The following is a 21,822-nucleotide window of genomic DNA, read 5'->3' on the forward strand; positions in this document are numbered from 1 at the left end:
ATTAACATGAAAGACTGGGGACAGCGGTAGGCTCCTGTCATCGTTATGTAATAATATTTGCAAAGGTAGTTTCAACAGTTTTTTACTTCTAATTAAAAATAAAAAAAGAACTACACCATTAGTATATTGGTAGTATATCAATAGTATATTGATTACTGAATCACATTCATTCTCTAGTACTAGACGTGTACATGAGTGCAAACATAACCAATACATTTGTGGCTGCAGTTCATTTAATAACAAAGGTTTCGGAATAATACATTAACCCTGCTTCTGGGTGGTTTTAGATCTGTGATGAAGAACTGAATTCCAGCTTGAAAATAAAAAACTCTCACCTTTCCCATGGCTAGGTAATCAAGACCATCTGAGCAGTTAAACACTACACACTGCACAGCAAGGGCTTTGGCCAGATCTTTGGTGGTCTCGGTTTTGCCTGTGCCTGCGGGTCCCTCAGGAGCTCCACCCAAATTCAAGTAAAATGCTCCAATCTTTCAAACAGAACAATAAGTCATATTTCAGAAATCATTTAATTTCAAAACAATTACATGATTAGTTCCAGACTTACATATTAAATTGCCACAACTGAGTATTTTCTGTATACTAGTAAGTTGAAAATAATAGTATAAATTAGATATTTAATTTACCAGAGTTCGGTAGCATCTGTCTGTTAGCGGCGTGATGACCAGGCGAGGGGAGTTTCCAAGGTATTCATACGCGTACTTGACATCGCAGTTTATAATGCGAACACGAACATTGTCATTCGCCCAATAGTAACGCAGCTGTGCAAGCCACTGGAAATCTGTCTCACTAGAAACTCCTGAAAAGAACATAAGTTAAAAACAAAAACAGCCACAACTTCAAATAATGGCATTGAAGATACATTTTCAAAATGTGCTTATTTTCAACATTGAAGAATAACTGGATTGCACAACATGAAATATCAATACTACCATGCAAAATATATTAAACTAGATAACCTTTTTCAATCAACTCCATGATCACATCTCTGGCATGCACATCAATGGTCACCAGGGCTCCCAGAGTGGTGCGCGTCTGCTTGGGCAGCTTCCCCCTGACCAGCTCCACAATATCATTCAGCTGATTCTGCAGCTGCTCATAGTAGTTCTTCAGACCCTATAAAAAAAGCTCAGATCAATAAATAACTATACATACACAGAGAACAGTGACATTCATAGTGATTTCCTTACATTAGCGCTACTTCTGATGGCCTCATGCACCTCCAGTGTCCAGTACATCTGAGAAGCACAGAGGACCACCTGCCCAGGCCACTCACGCACCCACTGACTCCTTTTAGTCTCTGGATAAGCCTGAAAACATTACATCAGAGTGAAAAAGTGAATGAAACATGGTAAAAACATCAATTTGTGCAAAGGCTTACCAGCCTGGAGCGATTGATCACATCTCTGATGCTTCTCAGCATGATGTCCTCCACCTGCACTAGCCATTTCTCCACAGCTCCTCGTGCTTCAGAAGTGGAGATGAGCTGGATGAGCTCCACACGCTCACCCTCGCTGCTGTACATGGCTTGGATGTCCAGATTGGGCAGGAAGTCCAGTTTGGCAATGCCCTCAAAACATTTCTTCAAGTGTGGCTGCACTTGCGTGGGATCTTTGGTTTCTGAAAGAATCTCCAGCATCTCGTCATTTGACAGGAAAAAAAATCTGTGTGAAATAATTATAATAAAAATGATGTAGTTTGATGTAATGTATAAACTTGTTGTTAACAAAGCAATAAAATGCTTGACTTAAAAAGGTGGCTCTGGAAAATAAGTGAAATAAGTTTGAAATATTAAAATAAATCAAATAAAGCAAATAACAAATCAACTGTAATTTTCATTAATAAATATAAACAATATAAAGCATTTAACTGAATCAAAACACAGGCTAAATATTCTTAGACAGCGTTGTTTGTTTGTTCTTTTGTATTTGAAACACCTTAAAATAAAATAAAGAAAAAGTAGATTAAAAAATACATATAGGCAAATACTCTAAACATGATAACAGAAATAACAAAACCAACAAGACAAAATAAAATTAAAAACTGAAGTGAATTCAAAAATATTAATTAAAACTGTAAATACTGTGTTGTATAAATAATTAATTGAATAACACTTCAAGAATGCAGCAAGAGTGCAACTTCAGAAATTGAATGACCTAAACATAACATCCTAAAACCTTCCTAAACAAACTTCTGTCTGCCATTATTTAAAAAAACAACAACTGGGTAATGTTTGCAGCATTGGTGAGTTTGAAATCATATACTGTCCATTTACTATATTTGAATTTAGACTTACTGTACAAACTGGTATAAAATTTCATTCATGCGATATTAATATGGTAAGAAATTTGGATGTATTATCTGCAATGTGTTTATTTTCATATGACCTATTGGGGTCAGTTTTGTCACTTCAATTCCACTCATAAAAAGTCTCATGAGACAATAAAATGTCCAATGTTTGTAAGACTTATTCATATTTGTGTAAGACTATAAATTTGGATATACTCACATAATGTTTCTAACAAACTATATAGTGGAGAAGTATGCAATTTTGAACACAACACATGTGACTTACTTAAATCTTTCAGAAAATTCTATATATAATGGCTTATTGTAACATAAAATAAAAAATGCAAACATTTGCCTGAAATATCTTTAAATATATTACCTTGGAAAGAACAATCTCTTCTTTTCAAGGTATGCATTTAGGCCCTTCATAATGTTCTCAAGGAGATTGTAGGACTCTTGCAGTTTCTCAAACAAGCCAGGAAGAGAGGTTGCAGCTAAAATCTGCACAGATGAAATTACAATTAGTCTACATATATACTTTTTCTTAGTCATGTTTAATATGTTACATCACCTTTGGGTCCTTCACACAGTTTGCCATGACCTCTCTCCAGTGCTTGTTTACAATCTGGAAGAGACGGCCCTCCTCAGGCATCTGCTTCATTATATCCTCTGAGCTGAAGATGGGCTCCAGATAGAGCCACTGATGTTGTACCTTCAGCCATTCATCTATAGTGTCCTGAATACCAATCAAACGCTCCTCCCAGACCTGATGTGAAGAATATAAACATATTAATTATCCTCAGATTATCTAAATTTACTTATCAGTATTTCTACTCTAACAATTGACAGTTTTCCAAATCAGAAATGAGCCCAGCAGGCACACAATATCATAGGATGTTAATGTTAGGTTAGATTTAGATGTCAGGTGACCAAAATTCAATGTCTAGCCAGCATCTAAAAACATTATGTTGACATCCAATAATGACATCAAATGGCGTTGATATTTGGTTGATTTTAGGTTCTGTTGGAAAATGACCAAAATCCAACATCATATTGATGTCAAATACTGACATTTATTCATCAGCTATGGCAACCAATGTCTGATAGATGTCATAGTGGTAACATTCACACAACGTCAAGCTGTAAAATCATTAGGTTTATATTTGGTTGATTTTAGGTTGGACGTTGGACATTAACGTTGACTGATTGAGTTGAGTTCTGACGTCAACTCAATTTTCATTACTAAACAAAATGCAACATCTCCACGACGTTGGGGTACAACGTCAATCTGACGTCATGTTGACGTCCTGTGCCTGCTGGGAGATTATGGCATGTTTTTCCCAAATACTTGAATTCTTTCAGCATAATCTTGCCTTTTCCGAATAAAAATACATGAATCAGTATAAATGTTGTAGTCCTTATTTAGACACAAAGTTTGTGCATCAAGCTTTAAGTGGGTTTTCATTTCATTACTTTTCATCAACTTTTAGTTTGAAACTTCATGTTTTAATCAATGCATATTTTTGCTTTATATATATTCAAAAGAAACACATTTTTCTTTTATTTAGAAATTTGCATTGGTAGGAATTTGGAAAAGTAAACATACACTTTTTGAATAATAGGTTACTTATTTCTGTGACTACAAAATGCCCATCCTTCAAAAATCTCACCTTAATTTCTGTTTCAAAAGGCTTGATGAAAGGAGAGCCTCTCATGGTTTGGGTTTTCACTATCTGGTCATCCAGCATGGTTTGAATCTCATCCACAGAGGACAAGATAGACACACCGGTGTCCCTGTATGGATGGTAATGAAATGAAACCGTATCCCAAGCCTCCACCATATTCTGCATAGCCCTCTCCAGACCAAATTCCTGAATGTAAAGTTTAAAAAAAAGTAAGTTTTTTCCTTTATTTGCATTTAACTGCTTAACTGCAGTGGAATGACAGCATTATTACTTTGCTTGCTCCTGCACTGATGTTCTCAAAAAGTTCCAGGTAAGGAGTGAGATTCTGTTTGAGGATTTTGCGCAGAGTGCTGCCAGAATCAGGCGTCAAATCCTGACCTGCAATTTCTGACATTTGCTCCCAGTGTCGTGGTCTAATGCCAGGGTTACACAAGATGGACACCAGTGGAATGTACTCCTGAGAATATAAAGCATTATTTTAATGGGACAATTCATCCTAAAACTCAAATTATCATGATTTTGTCTTCATGTAATTACTTAAGAGGGAATAAAAGTTGTTGATTTTAATGAATGAAAATTCTACCTTGAATTCTTTAACCTGCTCCACAACACCGGAGCAAATGAGAATAGTGGCACTCTTCTTTTTGTCCTCCTCCTGCTCCTCCTTGGCCTTCCTCTTTAGTCCTGCTGTTTTCTCCTTCTCTTGCTCTGCTTTCTTCTGTTTCTGCTGGAAGAACTTCAGCATCTTGTACATCTCTCTGACATAGTCCTCAACCTCCAGCTCTATACTCTCACCGTTCAATTCCAAGAAAGAGCCGTCCATCCATCTACAGGACAAGATATCATTCTTTATCAAATAAAATAAATAAATAAATAAATAAAAATAAAGATAAAATGTCTCCACAAACTTCTTTCTTGTACGTTGCCATTTTAGAACCAAGTTAAAGAGCTTCTGATAGGGCTCAATGCTTTCCTTGATCACCTCCACCTCCGGGTATGAGGTTTTCTCCCATTGGTACAGGGTTTCTTCTTTGTTGATGAAGTCTATTGATTCTTCAATGTCCTGAAGTCTTTTCAGAACTGTTCTCACATCAGCAGCATACTAGACAAAAGAAGAAAAATGAATCATCAGTGTCTTCCTGATTTTCAATAATCAGAACAGATTACATAAAATAAAGCATTTTAATGTCATTGCAGCTGCGTATTGACTAATTTCATGAAACAAAAAGAAATCTTAAACATACAACAAAAGCTGACGTTGATTTATTATGGCAGGTTTTAAGAATTATTTAAAAAGTACAGGTATTCTGTCTGAAAGATATCTAATTAAGAAAAAACTTTGCTCTGGCTTTTTATCACAAAAAATCTCTGTCATATTTTGTTATATTTCTTTTTATGTGACATTCGAAGACACTCTATCTTGTTTAATATATATTTTTAAAGTCCTCTGATTTTTTAATACTGGAATTATCTTACATTTAAACTTTGTGTACTGCGTTAAACTAACTGGGATTTGTTTAAGTATTTACATGTTCTTTTGTTGCTTTGATTACATCTGTTATCCTCATTTGTAAGTCGCTCTAGATAAAAGAATCTGTCAAATAATTAAACGTAAATGTAGTGTATGCAAATAACTATGAAAATAACATGTGATCGACATGACAGTACTGAAGAACTGGAGGATTTCAGCTTTTAATGTACCTGTTGAATCATATCGAGTTCAGAGCACTCAGCAAATTCCTCCATCCTGCGGCCTACTTTGTCTAGTTCCAGCAGCAGCTTCTCTCTTCGACCAGTAAGATCATTTTGACCCTTTAGCTTGGGTTGATCCATCACCTATAACAACAGAGAGTGTAAGTGCTTTTAAATAAGGTCTTATTTAATATTCAATGCTGCATATCCCTATTAAAAAAACATCACCTCATCACTTTGATCGAAGATCGGGTTTATGTTTTGTGGCCAGAGCAATACTGTGGTGTTCAGATCAAGGTGCTCTTCATCAAAAATATGGACATCCATTAAATAATTCATCTTTTGTTGTGCTTCCTAGAAAAAACAGTTTTAAAAGTTACAAACTGTTATTCACAAAGTAAAAAGGAACCAGCTGTGAGATACTCACCATTATCTTATTGTTGAGCTCCTCTATTCCTTTGGTTTTCATCTGATTGATGTAAGTAATCATTTCCATCATGTCCTCTGTAGATTCAGGGACTTTCAAAGCTCTGTCTTGGATGGCCTCAAACTCTTTACAAATCCTGAAAAACAAAAACAAGCCATTTCTAAGCTGCACATACAGCATTTACACCACATATCTAAAAGGAAAGTAAGACTTCACCTAAAAATGTCACAAATGTTTTGGAAGTCATAAAGATGAATGGATAATGTCAGAAAACCCATTTTGAGGGGGTGTGAGAAGGTAGGAGATCACAAACTTTTGTGCATGTCCAGAAATATTTACATTTTGACAAGGGGTAAAGATTATGAAAATTCGCCATATATATTGGATTTTACTCTCTTGATTACTTGCTTCAAGGAATGCCCCAGGATATATGTAATAAAAGCCAGAGTAATAACAGTTAATTAGATGAAACCACAACCACCAACAATGGCCCAGTGATACAACTCTTGAATCTATTTACAGAATGATTTCTGACTGACCAACTTTAACTGAAATAGGACATTTTATACAAAGATAGTCATCTGTTACTATGTATTTTGACACATTGGGCCCTATCATACACCCGGCACAATAAGGCGTAAGACCTGTTTGGCATGATATGTTGCTATTTTCAGACCAGTGTAACCCTAATTTTTCACGTTTTGCACCACGATTTTTAAATAGCAAATCCATTTACGCCACTCTGTGGACTCATGGGTGTTCCAGTCTAAAAAGGAGGTGTGATAAGGCGCATTGTTGGCATGTTGCAATTTTGAGGAACTGAAATAGACTGTGCCACTGACCAACTGAACGCTGGTCTTAAGTTCAGCGCAGATCATGTTAGTTATGTGCCTATGCAGGTCCAAAATGCGAACACATTGCTTAATACACACAGGATGTGCAGCAATACACAAATATCTTTACATAAAAAAAGGATCAAAATGTTACAAAAATTATTATTTTCTACATAAATATAAAAACCACTACCTCTGCTTTAGACTTTGCACCTAGATCATTAAAATAGTGCCCACGGATTTATTCATTTATTTGAAAATGTAGTACGTGTCCCATTTTATATTTATTACCTATTTTTCTATGAGTCACTGCTGCTGCCAAAGAATGTTTAGTTTATAAATTTTGGAGTGAACTATTACTAAGACATTGGTGAAACAACTATAGAACAGATCTTACTGAAGACTGCATTGATGGTGAGAGCTGACAAGTTTCCCCACGATGATTTTGGAAAGGGCACTCGCTTTCTTTGCAAGACCTTGCTTGAGCTCCTCACAGTCCAGTCGCACCATGTCAAAATGGATCAAAGAGGGAAGGCTGGAGATCTCTTTTGACAATGCCCGAAACCATTCCACTTGCTGACATGCAGCCATTTAAAATACAACACATAGACATACATGTAGTGTTAAACAGATTCTAACTGAAAATATATTAATGTTCAAAATGTTTTGGTTAATATTTTTTAAAAATGAAACTAATACATAAGAAAATTACACTGTCACATTGTCATTATATTTTAAATAAATGTGGCTTTGGACTTTTTATTTTTAAAATGCAGAAGAAAAAAATGTTTTCTACAAAAAAAATTGAAGTATCAACATTTATTTTAACTTTCACAATAATAAATGTTGCCTAAACACCAAATCAGTGTATTATAATGATTTCCGAAGGACCATGTGACACTAATCAATTCATAAAATCCATTATTCAATTCATATATTACTGCTTTTTACTGTATTTTTGATCAACTGAAGCTCTGGTCTCCAAAACAGACAACAGTTTTAATAATGTCTTGAATTAAATCTAAGCAGACCTTTGTGTGCTCATCAAAAGAATGCTCTTCTTCCATTAATTTGTCCACTTTAACCTGCGCCGTCCCATTGACTAACCAGTCATATCTGTCAACTAAATAGCATCCATGAGAAAAGTTTTGTTTACGAATTAGAAGAATAACAGATTCATGAAACACATTGGTATACAACAGCATGTGGTATCAGTGAATTGCAATGTGGCTCCTGAAGTATTGCCAGGATGTTTTGATTCCTCACCATAGCTCTGGAAGTGTTTGGCAGGTCCTTCCAAGTTCATCCTTACAGCGTTCCTAAGAGTGGTCTGAGCCCATACCTGAACATGATCTGAGAGTTTGGCATCTATTACAGAAATGTTGCCCTCTGCAAGCCATGACTGGATCGTCTGCACTTTCTGTGGATTTAGGCAGGATTTATTACACCAAAAACATAAGATCTGATTCAAATAGTCAAATACAGATTCAAAATAACTAAGTGCAACTTCCAACCTGCATAGTATTGCTAATCAGGTTAGCAATTTCAAGCACAGCCAGCTCTAGATCATGAAAATTGGGATAAAAGTCCATCTTCTCGTCATCAAATATCAAGTCCATCTTGAACAGAGGGAGTTTGTTGATGTTAAGAGGATCGAACAAGCTCACAAATGCCGTCACGCTCTTTTCAACTAGTGCCTTTAGCTGAAAGAAAAACAAAGGGTGAACAAAACTGACAACAAATACACCAATTAAAATGCTAGCAGATATAAACAGCATAAAAGAAAAATGTCAGCTCACCTGATTTGATATAAGTGTTGAGGCGCAGTTGTAAAAGGAGTCAAGCTTTTTGGGTTTGACTTTCTGCAGAGTGTCTTTGCTGGTGAGCAGATGAATGATCTTGGGGAACCAGGCTTTCATGAGTCTCTCCTCAACTCTCTCACATTCCACAGCCACTTTGTTCTTCAAACTCTCACAGTCCACAGGCCCTGTGGTCCTTTACAACAGATTTTGTAATACACAGTCAAACCCGAAATTATTCATAAACCTAGCTAACTCTGACTTAAAGTTTTTGTTCAAATGTAAATAACAGATGATATATTTTTTTTCTTCATGATGATGCCTCTTGTACATCGTCTTATAATCTTTTGGGAGAAGCCTGTGTTATTTCTGGTCAAAAAAACCTTGCTGGTTGAATAAAAGTAAATTTAATTCAGGGGTATGAATAATTTTAGCTTGACTGTGCAATGTTTGCACATTCAAATGACAATTCATATTGACAATATACTACTTACATAAACAAAAAGGTATTTTAATTTTAAGCTTATATGTGGTGTGAATGCTGTTAAAAGACTAATATTTTTAGCAGTTTAAGTAGTACATCATTATAATTAGTTCTTTTATAAGTAGTTAGTTTATCTGCCAAATAAAATCATACAAGAACACGCTTTACTGCCATGTAACAAGAAAACCATGAAGCAGGAGACCCTCATTGTCACAATAACCAGCGATCCAATCCTTGCAAATCGTTGGTAAAACTGTTAGACTGTTTTATACAGCTTAAAGTGACATTTAAAGGCTTAACAAGTTTAATTAGGTTAACTAGGCAGGTTAGGGTAATTAGGCAAGTTATTGTATAACCATGGTTTGTTCTGTAGACTATCTAAAAATATATAGCCTAAAGGGGCTAATAATTTTGACCTTAAAAAAGTCTTTCTCCAGAAGAAAAAATATTATCAGACATACTGAGAAAACGTCCTTGCTCTGTTAAACATCATTTGGGAAATATTTGAAAAAGAAAAAAATTCAAAAGGGGGGCTAATAATTCTGACTGTACCTGTTCCGGATCATGATTGATTACACTCACACAGCTTGGAGCTGCTCAAAGACTGATTAAAAGGACTATTTAAACAGCACACACACAGACGCATCAGTGCTGAGTCTTGTTGAACTGAATTGTGAACATTGCGACATTTACCTTAATTTATAAGTGTGCATCATCTATTCTGTAACATTTATGTTTAATAGTGGAAAGCTGCTTTGAAAGAATCTGTATCATATAAAAGACTTTTACGCCCTGTGTTCGCGTGGGTTTCTTCTGGGTGCTCTGGTTTCCTCCTCAGTACAAAGACATGCGCTATAGGTGAATTGACTAAGCTAAATTGTCCGTAGTGTATGTGTGTGAATGAGAGTGTATGAGTGTTTCCCAATGATGGGTTGCAGCTTGAAGGGCATCCACTGCGTAAAACATACGCTGGATAAGTTGGCGGTTCATTCCTCTGTAGCGACTCCTGATTAATAAAGGGACTAAGCCGAATGAGTTAATAAAAAGTGACTTGACCTGTGTTTTTAATTAGATTTTATGAATATTTCTCATTTTTATTATCTTGGAAATACGTATTTGCCATTTATCCAGTAAATAAATATGCAGCTCGTGATCAATGAATGACTCCAGATTAATAACATCATTATGAAACAGCACAGCAGTACCTGCAGTCTGACAGATCAATAAGGAGCAGGTGGGAGAATGTGCTGTAACAAATATCAAGGACACTCTTCATGGCCGGATGCAGTATGTGTAGATTCTTCTGTATCTCTCTTCGACTCTGCACAAAACTGTCATGCCAGGGACAGGAGAAGTCTAGAATTCTGCTGAAGCAAAACCAAGATTCTAAGTATTTCACTGGTTGCCAAAAGACACAATTATATTTAAGTCTTTTTCAAACTATTATGTTAAATGTTGCTAAAATATTTACATTTTCCTTTTTGTATGTATCTACACACTTACTCAGCAGATCCCTTCCGATCTTGAGAAGCTGTGTCAGCTGACTGTGGATTTTTCAGTACAGTGCTTACTAGAAAAAAATAAAGATTAACAACATCAGCACTGTGAAAAAAAAAAAAGTTTTAAGGCAACCAGTTTCAGGACATTTTTGAGTTTATTCAACTTAAGTGCAGTACTTTGTAAGTTGAGTCAACTCAAAAACGCTCTGCAGCAAGTAGCCTTACAATTGAGTTGAGTAGATTATATATTTTTTTAAACATGCAGTTATATATCTGTATGTATCTGTTTTGCAAAGACATACAGTATACACAGGACATTGGAGAAAGATTAATATCCAATTTTGTTTTTTTAGTATTATATTTGGGAATTAGAGATTTACATGAAACATTCATTCATTCATTCATTCATGTTCCTTCGGCTTGGTGCCTTTTTTATCAGAGGTTGCCCCAGCCAAATGAACCACCAACTGTTCGGTATACAGTTGAAGTCAGAATTATTAGTCCCCCTGTTTATTTTTTCCCCAATTTCTGTTTAACGGAGAGATTTTTTCAACACATTTCTAAACATAATAATTTTATAAACTCATTTCTAATAACTAATTTATTTTATCTTTGCCATGATGACAGTAAACAATATTTGACTAGATATTTTTCAAGACACTTCTATATAGCTTAAAGTGACATTTAAGGGCTTAACAAGGTTAATTAGGTTAACTAGGCAGGTTAGGATAATTAGGCAAGTTATTGTATAACGATGGTTTGTTCTGTAGACTATAGAAAAAAATATATAGCTTAAAGGGGCTAATAATTTTGACCTTAAAATGGTCTTTAAAAAAATAATCTGCTTTTATTCTAGCCGAAATAAAACTAATAAGACTTTCTCCAGAAGAAAAAATATTATCAGACATACTGTGAAAATTTTCTTGCTCTGTTAAACATCATATATTACATACATATTTAAAAAAGAAAAAAAATTAAAGGGGGGCTAATAATTCTGACTTCAACTGTATGTTTTACGCAACAGATGTCCTTCCAGCCGCAACCCAATACTGGTAAACACCCATACGTTCTCTCGTTCAGACACACTCATACACTACGGCCAATTTTATTCATCCAATTCACTGATAGTGCATGTCTTTGGACTGTGACGGGAAAACTGAGAACTCGGAGGAAACCCACACAAACACAGGGAGAACATTCAAACTCCACACAAAAATGCCAACTGCCCAGCTGGGACTCGAACCAGCAACCTTCTTGCTGTCAGGCAACAGTGCTAACCAATGAGTCACTGTGCCGCCCTTGATAAATGGCTTCAACCTAACCCTCTAACCGTATAAGAATGGAAAGCAACTGCAATACATATTTGTAAGATGGAAGTCCTAACTCCTATTTATAACTTCAAAAGCATAAAAAAGCTATTTTATGGAGTAAGTGGAACGAATTTTAGAACTCTGGGAATTAACAATGTTAAAACTGATATAATTATCAGGGTTTTTGCAAGTTTCAGCATGTTAAATTTAAGACATTTTTAAGACTTATGAATGAAATTTTAGACTCATAACAGGCTAAACGCAAAGCAATTTTTCAAATGGCCCAGACAGAAAAGATTTTTATTATAATTTAATACATTTAATAATACAATAATAATTAAATAATAATAAATGTAAATATTTTATATATCTCTTAGCAAAATATTTTTAATATTGTGTAAAAACACAAAAGCTCTACTTTTATCCATACACTTTTTTCCCCAACATAAACTTTCTTTAAAATAATTTTTAAAAACTATTAAAAAATAATAAACTAAATCTATTTACAAGTGTAAATAGGTCGGTGTACTTAGCCATATATACAAGGAGCACTTTTAAACAAATATTATTGTAAGGACAATAATTAAACCATTATGATAAAAGCAGTTAAAAAAAATTACCTTTTAGATAAAAAGTTCAAAGTTTTATTGATTTTCCAGTGATGGGTTGCAGCTAATAGGGCATCCGCTGTGTAAAACATATGCTGGATAAGTTGGCGGTTCATTCCGCTGTGGCAACACCAGAAAAATAAAGGGACTAAGCTGAAAAGAAAATGAATGAATGAAGTTGTTATGAAGCGGACAGGAGACAGAGGTAAGGAAACGTTAGGGTGTTTATTAAATGACAACAAGGAGCACATGAAGGATAGCCAGGAGGATCAGGAATGATGTTGGGGTCTTTTCCTCCGTGGCTGGGTAACAGGAATACACGAGGATGGACAGCACACACCAGATACAGCTGACAGAGGATGACACAGACTTGGAAGGACTGGAAGACAGGACGATTCGGGAGGACCAGGAAGACTAGGAGGAATACAAAGAGAACAGGTAAGTAAATCGTTTGTTTTAGCTGAGGATGACTACGCTGAGTGGTCGCTCAGTTGTCCGCTTTCGTCGAGACGAGCCCGGACAATGAGCGACTGGAGTGCTGTGCTTTTATCTGGTGCTCGTGAATGTGATGCAGCTGTGTGCTCATTAGAAGTCAGGTGATGGTGATCTTCGTGAGTGGGGGTCGTGAGAGCCTGACCAATCCATGACAGTACCCCCCCTCCCCAGGGCCCGCTCCTGAGGGCCGACACCTCCGACGCCGTGGTGGTCTCCCTCTGCCTCTAGGCGCTGGGAACTCAGGGTGGCTCTCATGAAACTCCACCATGAGACTAGGATCGAGAATATCAGCTCTGGGAACCCATGTCCTTTCTTCGGGGCCGTACCCTTCCCAGTCCACCAGGTACTCCAACTGGCCACCACGACGTCGGGAACGCAAGATCTCCTTCACTGCGTAGACGGCTCCTTCTTCTAGGAGCAGTGGAGGAGGGGGTTCCTCTTCGTGGTCAGGCTCTGTGGAGGGAAGAACAGGATCGTGATAGGGTTTCAGGAGTGATACGTGGAATGTAGGGTGAATACGGTAGTGAGAGGGTAATTGTAGTTTGTAGGTGACGGGGTTAACCTGTTCCACGATGGTGAAGGGACCAACAAATCGGGGACTTAACTTGCGAGAGGGCAGTCGCATGCGTATGTCCCGGGTGGATAGCCACACCTTTTGTCCGGGTGTGTATCTGGGTTCTTCAGACCTTCTCCTATCGGCGGTTACCTTGCTTCGACGGACTGCCCTCTGCAGATGTTGATGAGCCTCGTCCCAGACTCTCTCGCTCTCCCGGAACCAGTGATCCACTGCGGGGACATCAGATGGTTCGCCATCCCAGGGAAAGAGCGGTGGTTGGAAGCCCAGGACGCACTGGAATGGCGTGAGTCCGGTGGAGGGTTGCCGCAGTGAATTTTGGGCATATTCTGCCCAGCCCAAATACTGGCTCCAGGAGTTCTGGTGACCACTGCAGAAGGTCCTCAGGAACCGTCCCACCTCCTGAATCTTCCTCTCTGTCTGCCCGTTGGTTTGGGGATGATATCCAGAAGAGAGGCTGACGGCCACACCTAGGAGCTTGAAGAAGGCTTTCCATAGACGTGAGATGAACTGTGGACCTCTGTCCGACACAATATCTTCTGGAATACCAAATGACCTGAAGACTTGATTAAAGATATTGTCGGCAGTTTCAAAGGCTGTGGGAAGACCTTTCAGAGGGATTAGTTTGACAAACTTTGAGAATCTATCTACTATGACTAGAATACAGGTATTACCTTCTGACGAAGGGAGGTCAGTGATAAAGTCCACTCCTAGGTGTGACCAGGGACGGTTCGGAATCGGCAAGGGATGGAGCTTTCCAGCGGGTAGATGACGTGGGCTCTTGGATTGGGCACAGTCCTTACAGCCCTGAACATATTGCCTCACATCCCTTGCCATGTTTGGCCACCAGAATCGTTGGGATACTAGCGAGAGAGTATTGTTGATCCCTGGATGTCCAGTGCCTAGCGAGGTATGTAAGGAGTGGATCAGATCTACCCGGTGTTCAGGTGGTATGAACTGCCGATGAGGAGGGCATCCCGGCGGAGCAGGGGCTTCCGGAGTGGCAACGACTGGAGGAGCGTTCCAGGTGATCGGACAAATGGAGATGTGTTCGGGAAGAATCTTCGTTGGGAGTTCTTCATGATCGTGATGCTCGTGTAAACGAGAGAGAGCGTCTGCTCTTAGATTCTTGGGTCCTGGACGATAGGAAATGGAGAAATCAAAACGTGAGAAGAAAAGTGACCATCTGGCTTGACGTGGACATAGTCTCTTGGCCTCTTTGATGTATTGGAGGTTTTTGTGATCTGTGATCACCTGGAACGGATGTTTGGCCCCCTCCAACCAGTGACGCCACTCCTCCAAGGCTAGCTTGATTGCTAGAAGCTCCCTGTCTCCTATGCTGTAATTCTGCTCCGCCGGGCTCAACTTCCGAGAGAAATAGGCACAGGGATGCAGTCGGGGCGGTGTATCATGATGTTGAGATAATACTGCCCCGACGCCGGTGGTGGATGCGTCCACTTCCACCACGAAAGGAAGATTTGGGTCAGGATGAGTCAGGAGTGGGGCCCTTGTGAACTCCTTCTTAAGAAGGCGGAAGGCTGCGGCTGCTTCTTTGGTCCACTCCAGTCCTTTGGGTTTACCCTTGAGGAGATTAGTGAGAGGTGATGTAATCCTGCTGTAGTCCTTGATAAACCGTCTATAAAAGTTAGCAAACCCAAGAAACCTCTGGAGCTCCTTAATGGAAGTGGGTTCTGACCAGGATAGAACAGCCTCAATTTTCTTCCCATCCATACGTATACCGGTTTGGTCAATGATGTATCCCAAGAAATGAATCGACTTCTGGTGGAATGAGCATTTCTCCGCTTTGAGGTAGAGGTGATGTTCTCTCAATGTGTGTAGGACCTCCGCAACGTGTTGGCGATGTTCGGCCTCACTCCGGGAGTAAATGAGGATGTCATCTATGTACACTATTACACAGTGGTGAAGAAACTCCCGGAGGACTTCATGAATGAAGTTTTGGAATACGGAGGGGGCGTTGACCAGACCGTAAGGCATGACCTCATATTCATAGTGGCCAGTAGGGGTCACGAATGCTGTCTTCCATTGGTCCCCCTCACGTATTCTTATCAGATTATACGCGCTGCGGAGGTCCAATTTAGTGAAGACTTTAGCTTCTCGGAGCTGTTCCAAAGCGGCTGGTACCAGAGGAAGGGGATATCGGTATTTTACTGTACCGTTATTTAGGACCCTGTAGTCGATGCATGGACGCAGCCCTCCGTCCTTCTTGGCCACAAAGAAGAAGCTTGAGGCGGCTGGTGATTTTGAGTGACGTATGTACCCCTGACTCAGAGCCTCCCTTATGTAATCTTCCATTGCCTGATTCTCTGGAAGCGAGAGCGGGTAGATCCTACCTCTTGGCAACTGGGCATCTGGAACTAGGTCGATCGCGCAGTCCCATGGCCGATGCGGCGGTAGCTGGGAAGCTCTCTTGGGGCAGAAGACATCATGAAAGGAGCTGTACTCCTTAGGAATGTGGATAGACTGCTTCTCAGGAGGGCTCTCGACCGATGTTGCAAACAAAGAAATGGGGTTCCGACCTTGAAGAGGGAGATTTGGAAACAGGCAGGTGTACATCCAGATCCCCATTTCTTTATCTCTCCTGTGCCCCAAGAGATGATGGGATCGTGCTTCACCAGCCACGGGCGCCCTAGAATGATGTCCATATTTGCACCCTCCAGAACCAGAAATTGAATCCTCTCTTGATGTAACAACCCCACTTGAAGAAGGATGTCTTCGCATTGTCGATGGATACGGGTCGAAGATCGAGTGCACTGGGTTATCGGTTGTATCTGGTATATATGCGAGGACGCCTCAGTACGGAGGTGGAGTTGACGACAGAGGGATTGGGAGATGAAGTTCCCTGCTGACCCGGAGTCGATGAGGGCTGTGACAAGGAGAGAAATAGAGGCAGTAGTTATTTGTACGGTGGTAGTAAGTGGTTTACATTGTTCAATATTCGTACTGAATACACTCACTGAAGTCCGAATGGGACGAAGGGGACACTCCATACGGGTGTGTCCACTGACACCGCAGTATAGACACAGACCCCGGGTCAGCCTCCTCTGTCGTTCCGCTGATGTCAGTCTTCCAGACTCTATTATCATGGGTTCTGGTTCTGGAGAGGCTGTTGACTCAGGCGATTGGAGGAGTGCAGACGAGGGGTTGATGGTGTCCTGTTGATAGGAACGGAGACGATCGGAACATCGGAGAGAATGTTGGATGAATCTCTCCAGACCCATTGTATCATCTAATGTGGCCAGTTGGATTCGGAGAGTGGGTTCCAAGCCGAGCCGGTACGTGGTCAACAACGATCTCTCATTCCATCCACTTGCAGCTGCTAGAGTGCGAAACCGGAGAGCATATTCCTGTGTAGATAGAGTACCTTGCTTTAGATGATACAGCTGCTCTCCAGCGGCTACTTCCCCATCAGAACGTCCAAACACCTCTTTGAAATACTCCGTGAAGGTAGTGATGGAATTCATGACCGGCCCGGCTTGGTTCCAGATCGTCTCAGCCCATTTAAGTGCAGGTCCAGAGAGTAGAGATACGATGTAGGCGATCTTCGACTTATCTGTGGGATATAGAGAAGGTTGCATTTCGAATATGAGGGAACATTGTAACAGAAAACCATTGCACTCCCCCGCTCCGCCTGAGTAGGGCGCTGGTCGGGCCATGGGACTGGAAGGAAGGGCCGAAGAAGAAACTGTGGAGGCGGAAGTGCTCGGTGCTGGTGGTGCGTTGGAAAGTGGAGCTGGTGGCTGTAGAATCCGCTTCAACTGGTCCACCAGCTCTTGAAGGTGATCGGGGGTGCTCATGTTGTCGTCGTTATGGGTCCGGGCTTCTGTTATGAAGCGGACAGGAGACAGAGGTAAGGAAACGTTAGGGTGTTTATTAAATGACAACAAGGAGCACATGAAGGATAGCCAGGAGGATCAGGAATGATGTTGGGGTCTTTTCCTCCGTGGCTGGGTAACAGGAATACACGAGGATGGACAGCACACACCAGATACAGCTGACAGAGGATGACACAGACTTGGAAGGACTGGAAGACAGGACGATTCGGGAGGACCAGGAAGACTAGGAGGAATACAAAGAGAACAGGTAAGTAAATCGTTTGTTTTAGCTGAGGATGACTACGCTGAGTGGTCGCTCAGTTGTCCGCTTTCGTCGAGACGAGCCCGGACAATGAGCGACTGGAGTGCTGTGCTTTTATCTGGTGCTCGTGAATGTGATGCAGCTGTGTGCTCATTAGAAGTCAGGTGATGGTGATCTTCGTGAGTGGGGGTCGTGAGAGCCTGACCAATCCATGACAGAAGTTTTATTGAGATTGATTGTTGGTGATTGTATGGATTTTGGCCAGATTTGGTAGCAATACATGAACAAAGTAAAATTAAGACCTGTTCAAAAAAGATTTAAGACCTACAACACAACATTTCAGTAAATTTAAGACTTTTAAGGCCTAAAATTTTGATTTTGAGATTTAAGACATTTAAGAATTTTTAAGACCCCGCAGAAACCCTGAAGTATATTCCAGTTTTGTAAATTTAATGTAACTTTGCAAAGTCACCATTACATTGTATCTTATCTTCCTTGTGTGTTCAGGTTTGTTTTTTGTTCTGTTCTCTAATACCTTTTTATTTTTTGTCTGTACTTTTTATCATTCAGGTTTAATAACAGTTACAAAAATGTACAGTAATTTGTACATTTTAAAAGTACATTTTAAAATAGACAGGAAGTCAGCTGAAAATGTATGCATAATTCTGTATTGTAACTGACAAAAATAATAAAAATTAAATGAAAGCAAGCATAACAAGTTCTAAAAAAAAACACTTGATAAACAAACAAAAAACTTAAATTTATATTATTTTTCGTAAATCTCTTAATTTCCTAAGTAAGATTTCCTGGAAAGTTTCCTTGTTGATCACAAGAGATTAAAAAAATCTATAAAAAATGACTTACATATGTGATTTTGTGGGTACTTTTATGGAACAATTGTTTCTTTTTTTGCATTTTTTTAAAAAAGGTCACACACAGACAATGCATCTCTCCCCATCTGCATTCTTTTACGCACAATTACAGCCTTTTAGTCTGCCTATAGAGTGTTATGCAGGGTTTTCCTGCATAGATAATTATGAGTCGACTAATTCCATAAAAAATTTTTCCCACAAAGAAAAGAAATTACTCAAAGATGATTAATTGGATTTACTAAATGATAAAGTGATTGCAAACAATTTATTTATGCTAAATTTAAACAAACAAATTAAGTTAGTTTAAATTTAACCCATTTAAATTGTTTGCAACAGTTAAGCAGAAATCTTTTTTTTGTAATGCACCTATTACTTTTGTTAAAAATCAGGCAGGCAGTCATGACTACAGACAGACTCCAAGTGATGCTAAAGCACTGCTCATGTATTTACTTACATTTAACATTATCCTTTTCAAATAAGATGTTTTCGAAGGTTTAACTTGATAAGATGATAAGAATAATCCAAAATGTTGTTTCAAATAGCAAAAACTGTATGATTGGAATACCACCTCCTCATATTGATCCAGGAAAACCCCTGGCTTTTTGTTGTTATATGTTATACGTAAGCGCATATGGCAACATTATCCTGTTTTTATTTTGTGAACTTTACCTCTGTACTTGATCATGACTTTGAGATAACTCTCGCTGACTTCCTTGCATATGTCTTCAAGTAACTCATGTCTGCCGGGCCCCTGGCGAAGCCGAAGGGACACACGGCCCAACATGGCATCCAGCCACTGTTGCTGAAAGGGTGCCACAGGACTTTGCTCAACACATTCTTTCATAAATAAGTAATTCATCTAAAATGAGAATGTGGAGGGAAAGAATAAAAAGCAATGAAGGAAAAGATCCACCAGGTATTACATTCTAAATTATGATGTAAAAATAACATACATATTGTTTTTTCTCCTCACTGATCATCTAGAAAACAAACATAAAGTACATTGTTAAGAAATACATATATAAGACATTATTTACAATCATATAGTGTGTAATATGTATGATTAAGTAAAGAGTTTTTTTACTGTTGAGGGAAGCTGTGGTTCAGGAGAAGGAGGAGAGGCAGTTCTTGCTTGTTTGGCATGCAGGAACGCTTGCATTGCCCTGTCAACTCTAAAACAATTGCAGATATCACATGACAATATATTCAGGTAGATATCTTCAACCATAAACAGTAGCAGTATGTAGTGAAGTGCAATTAGTGGAACACTTTGAAAGTAATTGTACAATACACTGTAAACAAAAGTGTGTTAATTACCCCTTTCCTTTTTGTATGTTGTGGTTCTTTTTATGCTTTTTATGTTTTGAATTGCATTATGATGCCTTAATCTATGCTCAGAAAAACTATGGTGTACATAAACCTTAACAAAAGCTTAACAAAGTGTCATTTATTGACAATTTGGTATCATTTTATTTTGATGGTCCTTTTCACGCATTTTGTTGAATTTAAGTTAAATTGCATCTACATGCCAACTAATTCTCATTACATAGACAAATTATAAGTAGACTGTTGGGTTGGGGTTTGTGTAAGTTGATATGTACTTGCAAAGTTTCTTATAGTCTGGTAAATGTCTGTTGAAGGAGCAATATCAACAGATATTAAGCAAACAGTCTACTAATACTCAAATAAGAAGCAATTTTCATATAATTACAATGTAATTTTTTGTCAACAAAATGTGCAATAGGGACTGTCAAAATAAAGTGTTACAGACAATTTTATTACTTTGATGTTAAAGATTCAGATTTGTAAATTACTATACAAAAACTATACAAAATACTATACAAAAAGTAATTTTTCAAAATCAAACGTTGACAGAGCAGAGCTCAAGGTCCCATAATGCAATTTTTTTTATATCTGTATACACACTACACTAAAATGGTACAATGTTGTACCAAAGAGGGTACAAACTATGGTCACTGCAGTACCTTTTTATGGAACAGAATTGTATCTTATGACAAAGAAACTAATTTGTATCATTGCAGTTTGTACCTTTAAGGACATGATTTGTACCATGGGAAATCAAAATGTACCTTTGGTTTTTAAAACCTGCAGATATATTATTGTACCTTCAACAAAGGTACAAATCTGATTCATGAAGATACCACCACAGTGACAAGATACTTTGTACCTTAACAGTGTCAAAAATGCTTACCAAACATTTATTTAAAATGCCTTCAATGTTTAGTTTATTCATTTATTCAAATTATTCATAAAATCACGTTGCCCTTCCAGTCATATTTATTTCCATAGATATTGTAGTAAAGAAGTTGTTCTTCTTTACTTTTGTAAAGACTTTTGTACCTTTTATATGGGAATAACTGTGTACCTTTATTTCAAATGTACCATAAAAGTTACAGAACAGTATCAGAAGAGGCCTTTCTGTACCCTATAAGGTACAATTTTTTACAAAGGCACAAACCTGTTCCTTAAGGAACATTATTTGTACCATTACTGTAGCCTACTTTTTTCTGAAAGTGTACTATTCAATTGGTTTCATCTTACTGAAGCTGTATTAATTTGATCAAAATACAGGATGAATACAAACTTCAATAGAACAGCATTTGAAATGGAAAAACTTTGTAACAAAGATCTCCTTGATTAACTACAAACCAAATAAAAGCTAACAGAAATTAAATACGACAGCAAAGTTCTCACATCATGTTTTGCAGTTGCTGTTGCTGTTGTTTGCTTCTCCGGTGTCGCATGAGTTTCCTTCTCACGGCTCGTCTGCTCTCGGTAAGGCCCTCTAATCTTCCATCCTGCACCGGGATGCTTGGAATAGGAGGCAGGACACTGTACCTCCTCAAACCATCCACCTCCTGAGACTTTAATGCCTCGGCTGAGGTCGGCATTTCAACGACTGAAATAAAAAAAAAAAACATTTATTGCTAAATTTATAACGCAGTCGTTCGTATCGCTGAAACTATTACGTTAAGGTAACAGTACCCTGACCAACGTTTTTTTTAGGGACAAGCTTAACGGTAAACGAATTAACGTTAGGATACATATAATTTTTACGTGACTTCGCATTTACCTTTTACCGTAGCTCTGACAAGTCATCCGTGCATCTAACGGTACTTTT

General features: G+C 38.5%; 1 protein-coding gene across 1 annotated transcript in view; it reads right to left on the bottom strand.

Annotated features, from left to right (window-relative positions):
• Positions 1-21,592, bottom strand: part of dnah12 (dynein, axonemal, heavy chain 12) — a 53,363-nt gene extending 31,771 nt beyond the window's left edge. The window contains exons 1-25 of the mRNA XM_056449494.1: positions 21,396-21,592; positions 19,765-19,852; positions 19,634-19,660; positions 19,350-19,539; positions 10,731-10,797; positions 10,433-10,591; positions 8,744-8,939; positions 8,459-8,647; positions 8,211-8,364; positions 7,976-8,067; positions 7,342-7,520; positions 6,112-6,247; positions 5,913-6,038; positions 5,694-5,828; positions 4,901-5,094; positions 4,576-4,819; positions 4,264-4,449; positions 3,978-4,178; positions 2,879-3,073; positions 2,687-2,808; positions 1,400-1,682; positions 1,209-1,328; positions 978-1,134; positions 645-817; positions 336-488 (exon numbers count right to left, since the gene is read on the bottom strand). Coding sequence (XP_056305469.1) covers positions 336-488; positions 645-817; positions 978-1,134; positions 1,209-1,328; positions 1,400-1,682; positions 2,687-2,808; positions 2,879-3,073; positions 3,978-4,178; positions 4,264-4,449; positions 4,576-4,819; positions 4,901-5,094; positions 5,694-5,828; positions 5,913-6,038; positions 6,112-6,247; positions 7,342-7,520; positions 7,976-8,067; positions 8,211-8,364; positions 8,459-8,647; positions 8,744-8,939; positions 10,433-10,591; positions 10,731-10,797; positions 19,350-19,539; positions 19,634-19,660; positions 19,765-19,852; positions 21,396-21,592 — 3,963 coding nt within the window. The remainder of the gene's footprint in view (positions 1-335; positions 489-644; positions 818-977; positions 1,135-1,208; positions 1,329-1,399; positions 1,683-2,686; positions 2,809-2,878; positions 3,074-3,977; positions 4,179-4,263; positions 4,450-4,575; positions 4,820-4,900; positions 5,095-5,693; positions 5,829-5,912; positions 6,039-6,111; positions 6,248-7,341; positions 7,521-7,975; positions 8,068-8,210; positions 8,365-8,458; positions 8,648-8,743; positions 8,940-10,432; positions 10,592-10,730; positions 10,798-19,349; positions 19,540-19,633; positions 19,661-19,764; positions 19,853-21,395) is intronic.
• Between the last annotated feature and the right edge of the window lie 230 nt (positions 21,593-21,822).

Source organism: Danio aesculapii, chromosome 23 (assembly GCF_903798145.1).
Source record: "Danio aesculapii chromosome 23, fDanAes4.1, whole genome shotgun sequence".
Lineage (NCBI taxonomy): Eukaryota > Metazoa > Chordata > Actinopteri > Cypriniformes > Danionidae > Danio > Danio aesculapii.